Source organism: Andrographis paniculata, unplaced genomic scaffold (assembly GCF_009805555.1).
Source record: "Andrographis paniculata isolate CXL003 unplaced genomic scaffold, ASM980555v1 Contig45END, whole genome shotgun sequence".
Taxonomy (NCBI): domain Eukaryota; kingdom Viridiplantae; phylum Streptophyta; class Magnoliopsida; order Lamiales; family Acanthaceae; genus Andrographis; species Andrographis paniculata.
Genome location: NW_026137579.1, coordinates 551,975 through 564,862, shown reverse-complemented (window position 1 = coordinate 564,862; position 12,888 = coordinate 551,975). Strand labels below are relative to the sequence as shown.

Sequence of the window (12,888 nt, the reverse complement as noted above, 5' to 3'; positions counted from 1 at the left end):
TATATCAATCTCTAAAAAAAAATAATTATGTATGTGTATATCTAGAGAGAGAGTTATAATAATACAAAAAATGTGATGTGTAAGTGTGTCTGATGTAGCACATTTGGAAGAATTGCATGTGAAGATAGTGATGGATTTTGTGACTATTAATTATGTTTTTTTTTTTTTTTTTTTTTTTTTTTTTTTTTTTTTTTTCACTTAGATTTGTTACGGTGTGTTTGTTTGAGAGTTTGAATTTTGAGTTGAGATTCAAATAGTAAAAATTTTGAATTTGTATAATTGTATGATGTAATATAAATATGTGTTGATGTAATATTTTGAATGTAAAATTAATTTTTAGTATAATATAAAAAATTAAAAATAGATGTTTAATTTAATATTCTTGAAAAAAAAAATAGAATAAACAGTGTATTTAAAATTAAACCCCCCAAACAAACACATCCTTAGTTTCTAAATCAAATAATTGTTGAAATGTTGGGTTGTGTTTTTTAGTATTTTAGACCCAAATACTTTTTTTGTTAATTAATTATTAGGATTTGCTAATATATTTTTTGAATTCTGATATTATTGTGGATGAATAATTATTTACTGACTTTTTAATATTTTATTAAAATTTATGCAATATACTTATAACAAGCCTCTATACATACTATTTCAATAAAAATTTTGGTTTATGTTCATAACTAATACTCCTTCACGTATCATGACGCGCTTTCATTTTCGTATGTCCTACATATTATGTTTTTTTTGGAAAATATTTTACATTTTAATCATATTTTAAATTTTTATTAGACTAATTAATTATTTTAATATTAATTTATAATAATAATTATTATTATATTATAATTAATTTTACTAAAACATTTTTAATTACGACAACTGTGACACCATTACTGAGACGGATGAAATAGTTTGATTGCACTTTGCCAAAGAGTAACTATAATCGTTTTCATACCATATAAAAAAAAATTAGGAAAAAAAATTCTGATTTTGAATTTATTTTTTTTAAAATTAAAAACAGTTCTTCATTTCTTTTCTAATACGCAAGTAAACAGACTTGTAGAATTATTCTTTTGTATCTTTATTTTTGTGAATTATACTCTATTTGTCTCACATAATTTGTCTTTATTTTTTATTTTCGTTCGTTTGTTTTTTTTTTAAAAAAATTGATTATACACATTAATCATATTTTAAAATTTAAAATTTAAATTTTTTAAAATCTTAATTAAATTATTTAGTTATCTTAATTTTAATTTATAATTATTTTTAATATATAATAATTACTTTTACTAATATATTTCTTAATTAATTATTAATTATATTTTACCTATATTCTCTTATTACAGTAATAGGCTTATATTATCTACCATGGAGGCAGTATAAAACAATCATTTAATATATTTTTTTTTAGAAAATTAAAAATATTGTATAAAAATTTGGAAAAGAGAAAACCTTATTTTTATTGCAAATTATTTACTTACTCTATTCTCACACCAACATTTATTTGCTGGCTTCTCACTCTAGGTTGCTGCTGCTCTATTTCTCTCTCCATATATATATATATATGTATATATCATCATAATGATGAATTATATAGAAATAGTATGAATTGTTTTCTATGAATTCTTTAGGTACCTTTTGTAAGTTTTAAATAATTGTGTTTGGCATCATTAAATTAAAATATTATTATTATTATTATTATTATTATTATTATTTTATCGAATAAATTAAACTTTTTTATTATATAATGAAATAAATTATTAATCATTATATAGGTTTAGAATAGTTAGATTTACAAGACGATTATTTTAAATTTGAAAATATTTGCCTATGATAAAAAATATAAAAACAAGGCATGAATGCATAAATATATATATATAGTGGAAGCAAAATTATTGATACGAGGTTAAACCATATATTTATAATGATAGCTTATGTTGCCCTATATATGTATGTAATTTATTTATTTATTTATTATGAAATGAAAGGTGTAAAATAAAAAATATTAAATGATAAAATTCATCACTTGTAACATAAACTCATTTGAATACAAGAGAGGGAGTGGGGGTTTGTTTCTTGTTGATTTTAGATTATTTTTCTTTTTTTTTTTAATCTATAGTTAATATAAAAAATAATAATTTATATTAATATTGAATTATATGATAAGATGATATATATATATATATATATTGGAAATCGTATTGAAAAAAATAAAAAAGTTAGTAAAACAAATCATGTCTGTGTCCATATGTGATTCTAGGATATGTTATTTATTTACTTTAATAAGGGAATGTATTTCACTATTATCTTTTGAAGAAGTATTTGATGCAATTCTTATTTATCTTTGTAAGACAAATATTTATATGATAATTTTTAATAAAAAGTATAATTTATTATAAGTTATAACTAATTTGATGATAGAGTTGAAAAAAATACAAACAAACACAAATAATCTTCATTCATAATGTGACAAGAAGCAAATGATGTAATAAAACTAGTGCTCAATGGTTGATGTTATTAGGCATGCATGTAAAGCAATCTGTAATTATGGGTTAATTTAATTAATAAAAATGATAAATGTATCACAACTTATTTTGAATTAATAAAAGATCCATTATTTTAGAATTAATTTTAAAAAATAATATATATATATACAAAAATAACCTTGATAAATATATATATTGCTTTCGAATTATTTTTAAGAAAGTGTTTTACAGTTTTTTAAAATTTGAATAAAAATAATAAAAAAAGATTTTATAAAAACACATCAAACATTATTCAAACAAAAAATTCAAATTAATATCTGAACATTTCAAATTAATTTTAATTTACAACTAAAACAAACATAATTGTTCATTTTTTATTGTGTGTTTGTTTGAAAGTTTGGATTTTGGATTGAAATTTGAATTGGAATAATTGTATGATAATGATATAAATATGTATTGATGTATATTTTAAATGTAAAATTGACATATTACACTTTTGATATTAATAATTCTATTTATTTGCAGCTCATGGACTCGAATAATTATATATTTATAAGGATTATTTCTTGAATAAATACTATATACTCCCTCTGTTCCGGATATTTTGGCTTATCACTGTAGATACGAAAATTTAGGTAAAGTATAATTAGTAGGTAATTTAGAAGTGTATTTGTAAAAATAATAATTATTTAGTAAAAATAATTATAGATTAAGATTAAGATATGAAAATAGTTTAATTAAAATTAAGAAAATTATAAAATTTTAAATTTAAAATGAGATTAAAGTGCATAATTATATTTTAAAAATAGAAAAGATATGTGAGACGGTGGAATACGAGTATGTTTGTTTATGTTTGAAAGTTGAGTTTAATAGTTTGAATGATAAAAAATTAAATTTTAAAAGAATGTACTATTACATTATATAAATAAATATTAATGTGATATTATAATATAAAATTAATTTTTATTACAAATAAAAAAATTAGATATTTTATTGTATATATATTAAAAAATTAATAAAATTTTAAATTATAGGAGTATAATGATAGAAGTATAATTTTAAATTATACACAACGTGTTTCTCCAATCCAAGGTATCGTATGTATGTACAGCAGTTATACGTATCCACTGCACAAATGAAAATTCTTCATTTCTTCTCGAACCTAATTGGAATGAAAACCGTAGAAATTCAAAGAAGAAAGGCTTATCTGAGGAACAGTTCGCTGTTTAACATCACGAGCTCAACGCGGCGAATCCGCCGCCTTTCATCATCTGCCGGAACTCGTCGAAATTAACCCTACCGTCGCCGTCGACGTCGACTCTGGTGATCATCTGCTTGCAATCCTCCAGCGAATGCCCCTGTTTTAACCCCAGCGACGACAACACAGAGCGTAGCTCCTCCACCGTGATGTATCCGTCGCGGTTCTGGTCGAAGACATTGAACGCCTCCAGCATGTCGCTTTCCTCGTCGCCGTTCTGGTCGTCCTCCATAACCGTCGCGTAGAGAATTCCGAACTCCTCTATATCGACGTATCCGTCGCCGTTGGTGTCGATTGTTTTCATCATCTGCCCGAGCTCCTTCTCCGGAATGTGGATCCCCAGGCTCTCCAGCGATTCGCTCAGCTCTTTCCTTGATATCTTCCCGTCGCCGTTGCGATCAAACATGGCAAACACGCGTTGTAGGTCTGAATTCGCCGTTTCCATGTCAAAATTCAACCCTAGCAACCAGATTCCAAAACCTCAATCCTACCAGAAATTAAAAAATCCGCGGCAAAAAAAGATGAAAATTCCTGCAATTACTGCTCCGAAATAGAAATGAAACTGCTCGGAATGATGAATCAACACAGATCAACGCCAATTGATTATCTCCAGGAATGGATCCGATAGCAGAATTGTGTATAATCAAAACGCAAACTCTCTCTCGAAAAGTCGCGAATGAATTTCAGATTTCTTGCTATTAAAAATAAAACGCCGCAGAAAAAAGAAATACAAATAAATAAGTGGCGGGAAACATGGGTAGCCAATAAAAGAATATTGATCATATAATTTATAGATTACAAAAATAAATATGTAAGCACGAAAAAAAAAAAAAAACACCGATAAAATGATAAGAGTATTAAGAATCTTTTGGACCATAAAATTTAGTATACTTTTTTTTAAAAAAAAATATCATTGCAAAATAATTCCACTAACAAAATATCAAAGAGTTAATGCATAAAAGTCAATAATTATTTACTCGTATTTATTATTATTATACCGTTTCTAAATTAACATGGCAATTTATTTTAGGTGTATAAAAGGAGGCCCAAAGTTGTAAGCCCAAAATCCCAATTAAGGCCCAAAAAAGTGCATTCCAACTTTCAGCGCCATTCAACGGCAACAGCGCAGAACTGAGAGTCAGGAGACAGCGGAACTCTGGAGGGGACAAAAATGGCGGTGAAATCTTTAGCACGCAAATCTCTCTGCTTCCTGTCCAAGTCTCCATCCCTAGCGCCGTCCTGTGCTCATGGTCGCCTCGCATTTAGGAGTTCTAGGTGCTTTTTCCCCCCCTTAATTAGGGATTTAGTATAAAAAGTTACGTGATATCTGCGTTTATTGTGAAATGGTTGAGCAGAATTTGATTCGACTATGATTTTGGTTTAGATATTTGAATATTTGCGAGAAGAATTTTCCGGTTGCTTTTGGAAGCTGGAACTCGCGGCATTGGGGAATAGGTGCTAGAAGGTGTGACGTCGGGGGTATTCAGTGGATTCACTCGGGTCGGGTTATGGGAAATGTGGAGCGACCTATGGAGCAGGGTGGTGAGGGTGAGGTAAACAAGAGGAAGAAACTGAAGGGAAAGAGGGCGATGGTGAGGTGGTTGAAGCATTTCAGGTGGAAGAAGAAGACGACTTATGAAAGAATGACTCCTGAAGAAAAAATCCTCTACAAGTTGGGGAAGGTAGAAATATGTTCTAATCTTGGCTCAATCATTATGCTTCTTTGAAATTTATAACTCTCCTCTGTTTATTAGTTATATATATGTGTGTGTGTAGTAGACTTAATCTGCTTGGTTCTTCATGGTTGCACGTGTATGTATGTATGTAGTAGGCTGTATGTGCTTGGGGAAGGTAGAAATATGTTCTAATCTTGGCTTAATCATTATGTTTCTTTGAAATTTATAACTCTCCTTTGTTTATTAGTTATATATATGTGTGTGTGTAGTAGACTTAATCTGCTTGGTTCTTCATGGTTGTACGTGTATGTATGTATGTAGTAGGCTGTATGTGCTTGGTTCTTTGTGGTTGGTGTTGAACTCATCCGACTATTGTCGTGTACACTTTCTTTTGTATGGTTCATTGGGATCCTTTTTATGAGTCTAATGCTAAACAAACTTCTAGAGTTTTTATCAATCAACTTAGTTTTAGGACTATGCTTATGTTGAGGATTAGGTTGTTAGTTCAACCTGACAACGTGTTCGTTCATCGATGAGAAACTTTGATGGGATTCATTTCTTGAGTAATTAGCGAAATATTGGGGTAATTATTCTTATTCTTTCTCTAAGGCTCCGTTTGGTTGGATGGATTTCGATTTGAGGGTAAATTTAAATGAATTTGACTTACTTTGGTTTTGCAATACTAAATAATTAATATCTACCATCTGGTTGCAGTAAGTATTTGAAATGTAATGACCTTCTGAAATATCAAAGTGGATGGATTTGTAATCCACAACCAATTATGATGATTTGAAATTCATCGCATTGCCAAATGAAATTAGTGAATGTGATGGAATCATTTGAAATAATTTAAACCCAAATCCCTCAAATCAAATGGGGCCTAATGTTTTTTCTCATTAGAGTAAACATGGCTTAGTTGTACAGTGAATTTATACATTAGTGGAAACTTGAAGGCTAATAGACTATAAATTAGTCCCCCATTATATTGTCTCAATATTGGACATTACCGGTATTTTCTTTTTTTATTCATAGTTTCAAACTTTTTTATACTTGTACTGTTTCTTTTATGAAAAGGTTGTTGGTACATTGGCCATTAACGAAGTAAGAATTGTGGTTATGGGGATTGCGAACTGTGGTATTTGCTAGCAACATATTTGGGTGATTATGAATTTTCAACTATAATTTGGACATTACCGGTATTATCTTTTTTTATTCATAGTTTCAAGTTTGAGTTATTCATGCTGGGAAAGTGCTTCAGTATGCTTGAGTTATTGATGAGTTTAATTAAAATAAAGATGAATAGTGTACCACTGTTCTTTTCTGGAAAAAAGCTGTATGCTTTCCATTATTGAAGATTTAGAGTGAGAAAAATCAAAGTTTGTTAATCTTGATGATGCTTGGCGTGATTAACACCCATCTTTCAAGTTGTTTTGCATATTATGAAATATATATCTTTTTTTTGTTTTAGTCATGTTTGTGAATTCCTGCACCTGGTTGCCTTTGATAACCTAATTGAGTGTAGTCTTCTTTAATTGTCTTATTATCATTTAGTCATTGGAAAAGTCTTACCATACTTATTGTACGCTCTGCCATTTACACTTCGCCGGATTAATCCCATAACGATTTTATGGTAGAAACAAGTTGTCTTTCTATGGCATTGATGAAAGAATGAATATATGATTGCAATATAACCAGTGTTGATTTCTAATCTGCAATATAACCAGTGTTGATTTCTATAAGTGTGTTTGTTTGGGGGTTTGGATTTTGAGTTGGGATTTGAATAGTAAAAATTTTGAATTTGAATAGTTGTATGATGTGACGTTTTGAATGTAAAATTGATTTTTAGTATAATATAAAAAATGAAAAATAGGTGTTTGATTTGATGTTTTTTGGGGGAAAAAATGGGATGAATAGTGGATTGAAAATCCAATCCCCCAAACAAACACACCCTTAAGTATACTGCAGAAGAAGAGCTAGGATGTCCTTCCCAATTTTCTTTGTTTAGCACTTGTAACTTTATGGTTCTTATAGCGGTTTTGATGCTTTACCAAGGCTAGAAGAAAAGAACAGAGGTTAACTGAAGCTCTTGAAAAAATCATACCTAAACACACTTCCGAAACCACCCATGATCCCGAGATATTGACTCCCGAAGAACACTTCTACTTTTTGAAGATGGGAGAGAAGTGCAAGAATTATGTCCCAGTTGGGAGACGCGGGATATATCAGGGTGTCATATTGAACATGCACTTGCATTGGAAGAAGCACCAGACTTTGAAAGTCATCGTGAAGACTTTCTCTCCCAAGGAGGTGGAGGGCATCGCTTCAGAGCTAGCGAGGTTGAGTGGTGGGATTGTGCTCGATATTCAGGATCACAACACGATTATCATGTATCGAGGGAAGAACTACTCCCAGCCCCCTACAGAGATAATGTCTCCAAGGATAACCCTATCCAGGAAGAAGGTATTCTCATTTATATCTTTCCATAGTTGTACGACTCATATTTGTAGCTATCAATGTTAAAAGATTCATAAAGCTATCTTTCTTGAAATGGCTAATAACTAAATAAATATGAGAATCATGCATCACTTTAGCAATCTAAACTTTTAGTTGAAGCTATAGCCGAACAATTCTGGACATTTAAAAATTTTCATGTTTAAGGTCTTATAAGGGAACATTGCCTGAATGAGTGAGTGACTAAAAGTTCCATAAATGTAAAAATTGAAAAGGACTAATAATTATATCTTACCCTCGTATTGGATGATGTCTTGTGTTACTTTGATACTTTAAATGAAATGGTATGATCATCTTTCAAATGTTAAATATTGTATACTTTTTTATTTTCATGGCTTTATTTATTTATTGTTATTATTTTATTTATACAGGCTTTGGACAAATCCAAGTATAGGGATGCTCTAAGGGCTATTCGGAGATATATCCCAAAACTTGAGCAAGATCTGGAGCTGCTTCGAGCTCAGGCCGAAAGAAAAATTGGTGTGAATGAAGAAAAACATACGGCCGACGAAAATTTGGAAAGCCACTCTAGCCAAGTTTTGGAGGGATCCGAAAGGCTGAGAGAACTACTGGCTAAAAGTGACATAACTGATGACTATAATTCAAGTGCAGATTCTGATCTGATTTCAGATTCTGAGTCTCTATCCGATATTTTTGAGATGGATTCAGAAGCTGAGAATGAGGAGAAACCCGAAAAGCCTCTTTACCTTGATGAGTTGGATAAGATTCAAGTGCATGACAACGGACAGGATTTTGAAGAACACCTGCGTCAAATATCAGCCGATTCCAGAACACAAAGGATGTCTGAAAAAGATGGGGAGGAATCGCAAGACCTTGATGAGGTTGATCGACTGGTTTTGCGGGCTGCTTCACTTTTGAAGAAAAAGAGGAAATAAATAGGTGCCCTTTGCGTATATTGGATGATGGAAATTCTCTACTTGTTGTCTGTATGCTAAACTGATTTCTGGAGCATTAATCATCATTTGAGCGAGGCAAAGCTTCGATGGATAAAATTCTGCAACAAAGCCTGCCTACATTACTTGATGAGCAAAAAGAGTTATTCCTCTGGTTTTTCAAACTTATCCCAAATGTGGAGACGATTATACCAAGTAAGAGGTGAAGCTGTAGCTCCCCAATATATGGGTTTGTGATCTGATTGATATAAGTTGGAAAGTTTTAGATTATTAGTATACTTGCTTGTGTGTTTAACTATTTATACTAATAATGACCAAAATTGTCTATAGTTGCAGTTTATGGGATCACACATCTTAAAGACATCTCATCTGGATTACTGGAGGAATACAATTTAGGAACAGCGGATACTTGCAAGAAGCTAATCAGATCATTGAATAGCTCTACTTATCCTATCTGCGGAGATCGGTCTGAATCCATCCTTCATGTGGTTGCAGATTGTCCTCAGGTAACACCGATACGTTATCTTTTTTAACATCCGGCAAATTACAAAGCTTTTTACATTATGTATATATATAACTTGTGCCCGGCTCATGTTTTATCAAATTGTCATTGTTTCTTCAATGTCCAAAACCACCATAGTATAGACTACATTTTGTAGGCAGTAGCACAATTTCCTCAGCTAATTAATTGTATGCATAATGTTAGATAACTAACCTAGATCTCACTTGTCTGTTATACTTCTTACAATTTTGGGAAACAAAGCTTGAAAGAACAATAAAAAGCCATTAATGTTTAGGGATGTCAATGGGCCGAAGAATTGTGAATTGAAAAAAATAGTAAGTTGAAAGATAGTACTACAATATAGTTAAGCTTGTGAAAAATTGAAAAAATATAAAATCATAAACCCGTTGGTTAAGATTCTTAAAATCCATAACTCACCCCAATTGCCTTGCTATAAATGTCTCCCTTTTTGGTAGACAATAGGAGAAGAAATAAAAAGCACAATGCAGAAGCTAAGGCAACAACACAATCGGCACTGCATTGCAACTTAAAAACTGACCATAATCCACACCACAGCGAGCTATAATAATTGAGCGGCACAGCAAAATGTAATGACAATAGATTTTAATTTGAGAGAGTTGCGAAAAGTGAAAACATTCTGCTTTACAATCACAAAGGGGGCAGTGCAAAAAAGCTGAATTGGAGTATAATGTGGTATTGCGAATGAGCTCACCATCCGTATTTTGCCTGGGTTTGAGCTTTGGTGAGGAGGCCCTGAGAACGTCTCTCGGCCAGCTCCATCTCCTTCTGTTTCATGTCGAAATACAGAGCCCCGATTTGATGCTTTCTCTTATGCAGCTTTGTGGGTTTACCCTTAGTTGATGTAGGCTACACGATAACATAGGATGTAAGATGATGTTAGATGCAAGAAATTTTGCACTACTGTGAAAGAATGGCATTAGAGTATGGATCAAAAAGAAAAGGGAACAAAAGTTTGTTTAATATAATTTATTCCAGAGGATATATAGCAATATGAAGAAGGCAAATGTTTCAAGAACCTTCTTCTTTCAAAGAGAGGATCACCAATATTTTGATTGGAAAAAACACTATGGGCAATTATAGGCTTCTAAACATCAAATGGTTTTTTCAGATCACTTCACTTAAGCAATGGAAAACATGCCAAAGACAACAACAAACAGATGGTGCTAACTATATCTAATCAAATCACAACACATGAGAGCTTTCCACAATTGCACCCTGACTTTCGTTATACCACAGAATAGTTCTCAAGTACAAAGCCGAAGAGCATAAAACCACAACTTCTTCACTAACAAACATAAAGCTCAAGACAACTTGTTATGGAGTTGGGTAAAGTCAGGTCTATATTAGAAGAGGGAGAAGCGCCGTAGTCACTTAGGATAATTACTATTTTATTCTTTATTATTTCTCTGTGGTATTCTATTTTTATTGATTCAAATAAATTTTCTCTTCAATAACCCTAAGTCATAACACAATTATAATTTGAAAATAATGCGAAATCTTATAGCTCACATGTTACAAACTATTATATGCCCAATAATCATATAAAACACCTCTGAGTATGCACAAACAGAAAACTCTCCGGTTACTAGGTTACATGGACACACAGGTTTGTCTTAACATAATTCTTTCCTCAACCCATCTTAAACACACACTTAAAAAATTCAAACATTTGCAATCATACCTAATATCTTTAGATTTACTTTTATAAAAAAACAAGCTGAATTTCAAGTAGATAATTCACATGGGCATAAAAAACATAAGATAAACTACCTGATATGCTGGGCCAAATGCAATCCCAGTTAATTTGACCTGGTCTTGTCTTGGCCGATTTTTCATCAACTCATCCTGGTTCACCTCGACTATTTGTGGTGGAACATCTTTCCTGCCCCTCTTCCCAGGCACCGGCAGGACATTTTCAATTACTCCCGAAGCTTCAGGCACAGCAGAAACAGTGACCCAATTATCCTCATACTGTGCATTATTACCATAACCACCGTCATAATCTGTATATCCCACATTTTGCTCATTCACATAGGAATAATCAACACCTTCATAGGATCCTAAATTGGTGTTAACATTCGCATCATCTCCTGCTGTGGAACCAACGTTATAAGTGCCATAATAAGCATGGCTTTCGCCACTCAAACCATCTGAATTCACACCTACGCCACTGCTGGAGACCGAACTATAACCACTGTAATAAGCCTGGGTAGAATAGTCATACACCATTTCACTAGACTGATCCTTCGTATATCCATCATCAGCATTTGCAACCTCGGCCCCAACTGTACTTGCACTGGAGGCTGGAGTATCAGTTTCAAGCATGGATCTCCTTCCAGTACCGGATGCCGAGGGCAGTGCACCTAATGTTGTTGAGTGCTTGGGGGCAGGAATGCTGGACAAGAACGACGATGCAGAAGATGTAGACAACGATGCTTTTGATCTCTTCCTCTGCCTTTCCTTTTCATCCTCTTCCTCATCATCATCTTCATAGTCAGCACGAGCGGCGTAAGCACTCGTCATCGTCGGAGGTCTGAATTGAACAACCTTTTTAGAGCTGGTAGAAGAAGAAGATGGCGCAGTCAACTTTGGCGAAGGAAGAGAAGAGAACAACGATGTAGAAGACGATGACTTAGGGTTAGGGTTAGAAATCCCTTCGCGCTCATCTGCTTCTGCTCTCCGATCGACTTTTCCTTCAGGCTTAGGGAGAGGCAAATGATCGGATTTTGGCGGGGGAAGCGAATTGAAAAGTGATGATTTCGTCGGAGGCGGTAGGGAACCGAAGATCCCGCCGCGCCTCGTGCCGGAATCCGGAAGAAAGTCTCCGTCCACGTTGCCGCCGGCTATCGATTCCGGTTTCGATCTCCCTGGCTTTCCCGCAGGCGCTGTAGGCAGCGGTTGTTCTTCGCCGTCGTCTTCATCTGAGGAGGCGTAATTTGCGAGCAGAGAATCCATACGAGAAATCGGATCCCAATTACAGACCGAAAGAGGAATTAGGGTTCAGAGTAATATTTTTGTCGAAAGGAAGATTAATATCGATCGGGGATCGACTCCACAATATGAACTGTTAATGGGCTATTTGACATCGCACAATGGGCTTTTATTAGGCTAAAGGTCGGTTATTGGACCTCACATAATGGGCTTATATTAGGCTTTGGTTGGTTAATGGGCTGGACCTCGCATAATGGGCTTATATTAGGCTAAAGGTTGGTTAATTGGGCCTCGCACAATGGGCTTGTGTTAGGCTAATGGTTGTTTGTTGGGCCTCACATAATGGGCTTATGTTAGGCTAAGGTTGGTTGTTGGGCCTTACATAATGGGCCATATTAGGCTAAAGGTTAGGTATTGGGCCCCTCACAATAGGCCTATATAAGACTAAATGTTAGTTATTGGGCCTCATATAATGGGCCATATTAGGCTAAGGTTATTATTGGGCCTCTCACAATGGGCCTATATAACCTAAAGATCGATTGTTGGGCCTCGCATAATGGGCCTACAT

General features: G+C 33.1%; 3 protein-coding genes across 8 annotated transcripts; 1 reads left to right on the top strand and 2 right to left on the bottom strand.

The window, feature by feature from the left end:
- Nucleotides 1–3,572: 3,572 nt before the first annotated feature.
- On the bottom strand, nucleotides 3,573–8,743 carry LOC127251940 (calmodulin-like protein 3). The gene is made up of 2 exons (XM_051275901.1): nucleotides 8,639–8,743; nucleotides 3,573–4,203 (listed from the first exon to the last, which is right to left on the bottom strand). Exon 2 carries the CDS (start codon nucleotides 4,187–4,189, stop codon nucleotides 3,719–3,721), a length of 471 nt encoding a protein of 156 aa, XP_051131858.1. The 5' UTR covers nucleotides 4,190–4,203; nucleotides 8,639–8,743; the 3' UTR covers nucleotides 3,573–3,718.
- Nucleotides 4,850–9,731, top strand: LOC127251939 (uncharacterized CRM domain-containing protein At3g25440, chloroplastic). 6 transcript variants are annotated; one of them, XR_007838991.1, is made up of 5 exons: nucleotides 4,850–5,019; nucleotides 5,129–5,426; nucleotides 7,473–7,880; nucleotides 8,303–9,040; nucleotides 9,182–9,731. XR_007838991.1 is itself a non-coding variant. In XM_051275899.1 (4 exons), the coding sequence occupies exons 1-4, from the start codon at nucleotides 4,916–4,918 to the stop codon at nucleotides 8,825–8,827; spliced, it is 1,335 nt and encodes a 444-aa protein (XP_051131856.1). In that variant the 5' UTR covers nucleotides 4,850–4,915; the 3' UTR covers nucleotides 8,828–9,141. The 6 variants fall into 6 exon arrangements, 1 of the variants encoding a protein (XP_051131856.1); XR_007838990.1 differs by having other exon boundaries at nucleotides 8,303–9,047; XR_007838992.1 differs by having other exon boundaries at nucleotides 8,303–9,047; nucleotides 9,176–9,731.
- Nucleotides 9,732–9,841: 110 nt separating this feature from the next.
- LOC127251938 (uncharacterized) lies at nucleotides 9,842–12,432 on the bottom strand. Its single transcript, XM_051275898.1, has 2 exons — nucleotides 11,160–12,432; nucleotides 9,842–10,235 (listed from the first exon to the last, which is right to left on the bottom strand). Exons 1-2 carry the CDS (start codon nucleotides 12,342–12,344, stop codon nucleotides 10,077–10,079), a joined length of 1,344 nt encoding a protein of 447 aa, XP_051131855.1. The 5' UTR covers nucleotides 12,345–12,432; the 3' UTR covers nucleotides 9,842–10,076.
- Nucleotides 12,433–12,888: the final 456 nt, after the last annotated feature.

Excerpts from the sequence above, each read along its gene's own strand:
- LOC127251940 (XM_051275901.1), bottom strand. The coding sequence starts at position 4,189 with ATGGAAACGGCGAATTCAGACCTACAACGCGTGTTTGCCATGTTTGAT.
- LOC127251939 (XM_051275899.1), top strand. The coding sequence starts at position 4,916 with ATGGCGGTGAAATCTTTAGCACGCAAATCTCTCTGCTTCCTGTCCAAG. Across the intron at positions 5,427-7,472 it reads TCCTCTACAAGTTGGGGAAG|GCTAGAAGAAAAGAACAGAG; the intron begins GTAGAAATATGT and ends TGCTTTACCAAG. Across the intron at positions 7,881-8,302 it reads TAACCCTATCCAGGAAGAAG|GCTTTGGACAAATCCAAGTA; the intron begins GTATTCTCATTT and ends TTATTTATACAG.
- LOC127251938 (XM_051275898.1), bottom strand. The coding sequence starts at position 12,344 with ATGGATTCTCTGCTCGCAAATTACGCCTCCTCAGATGAAGACGACGGC. Across the intron at positions 10,236-11,159 it reads CATTTGGCCCAGCATATCAG|CCTACATCAACTAAGGGTAA; the intron begins GTAGTTTATCTT and ends GTTATCGTGTAG.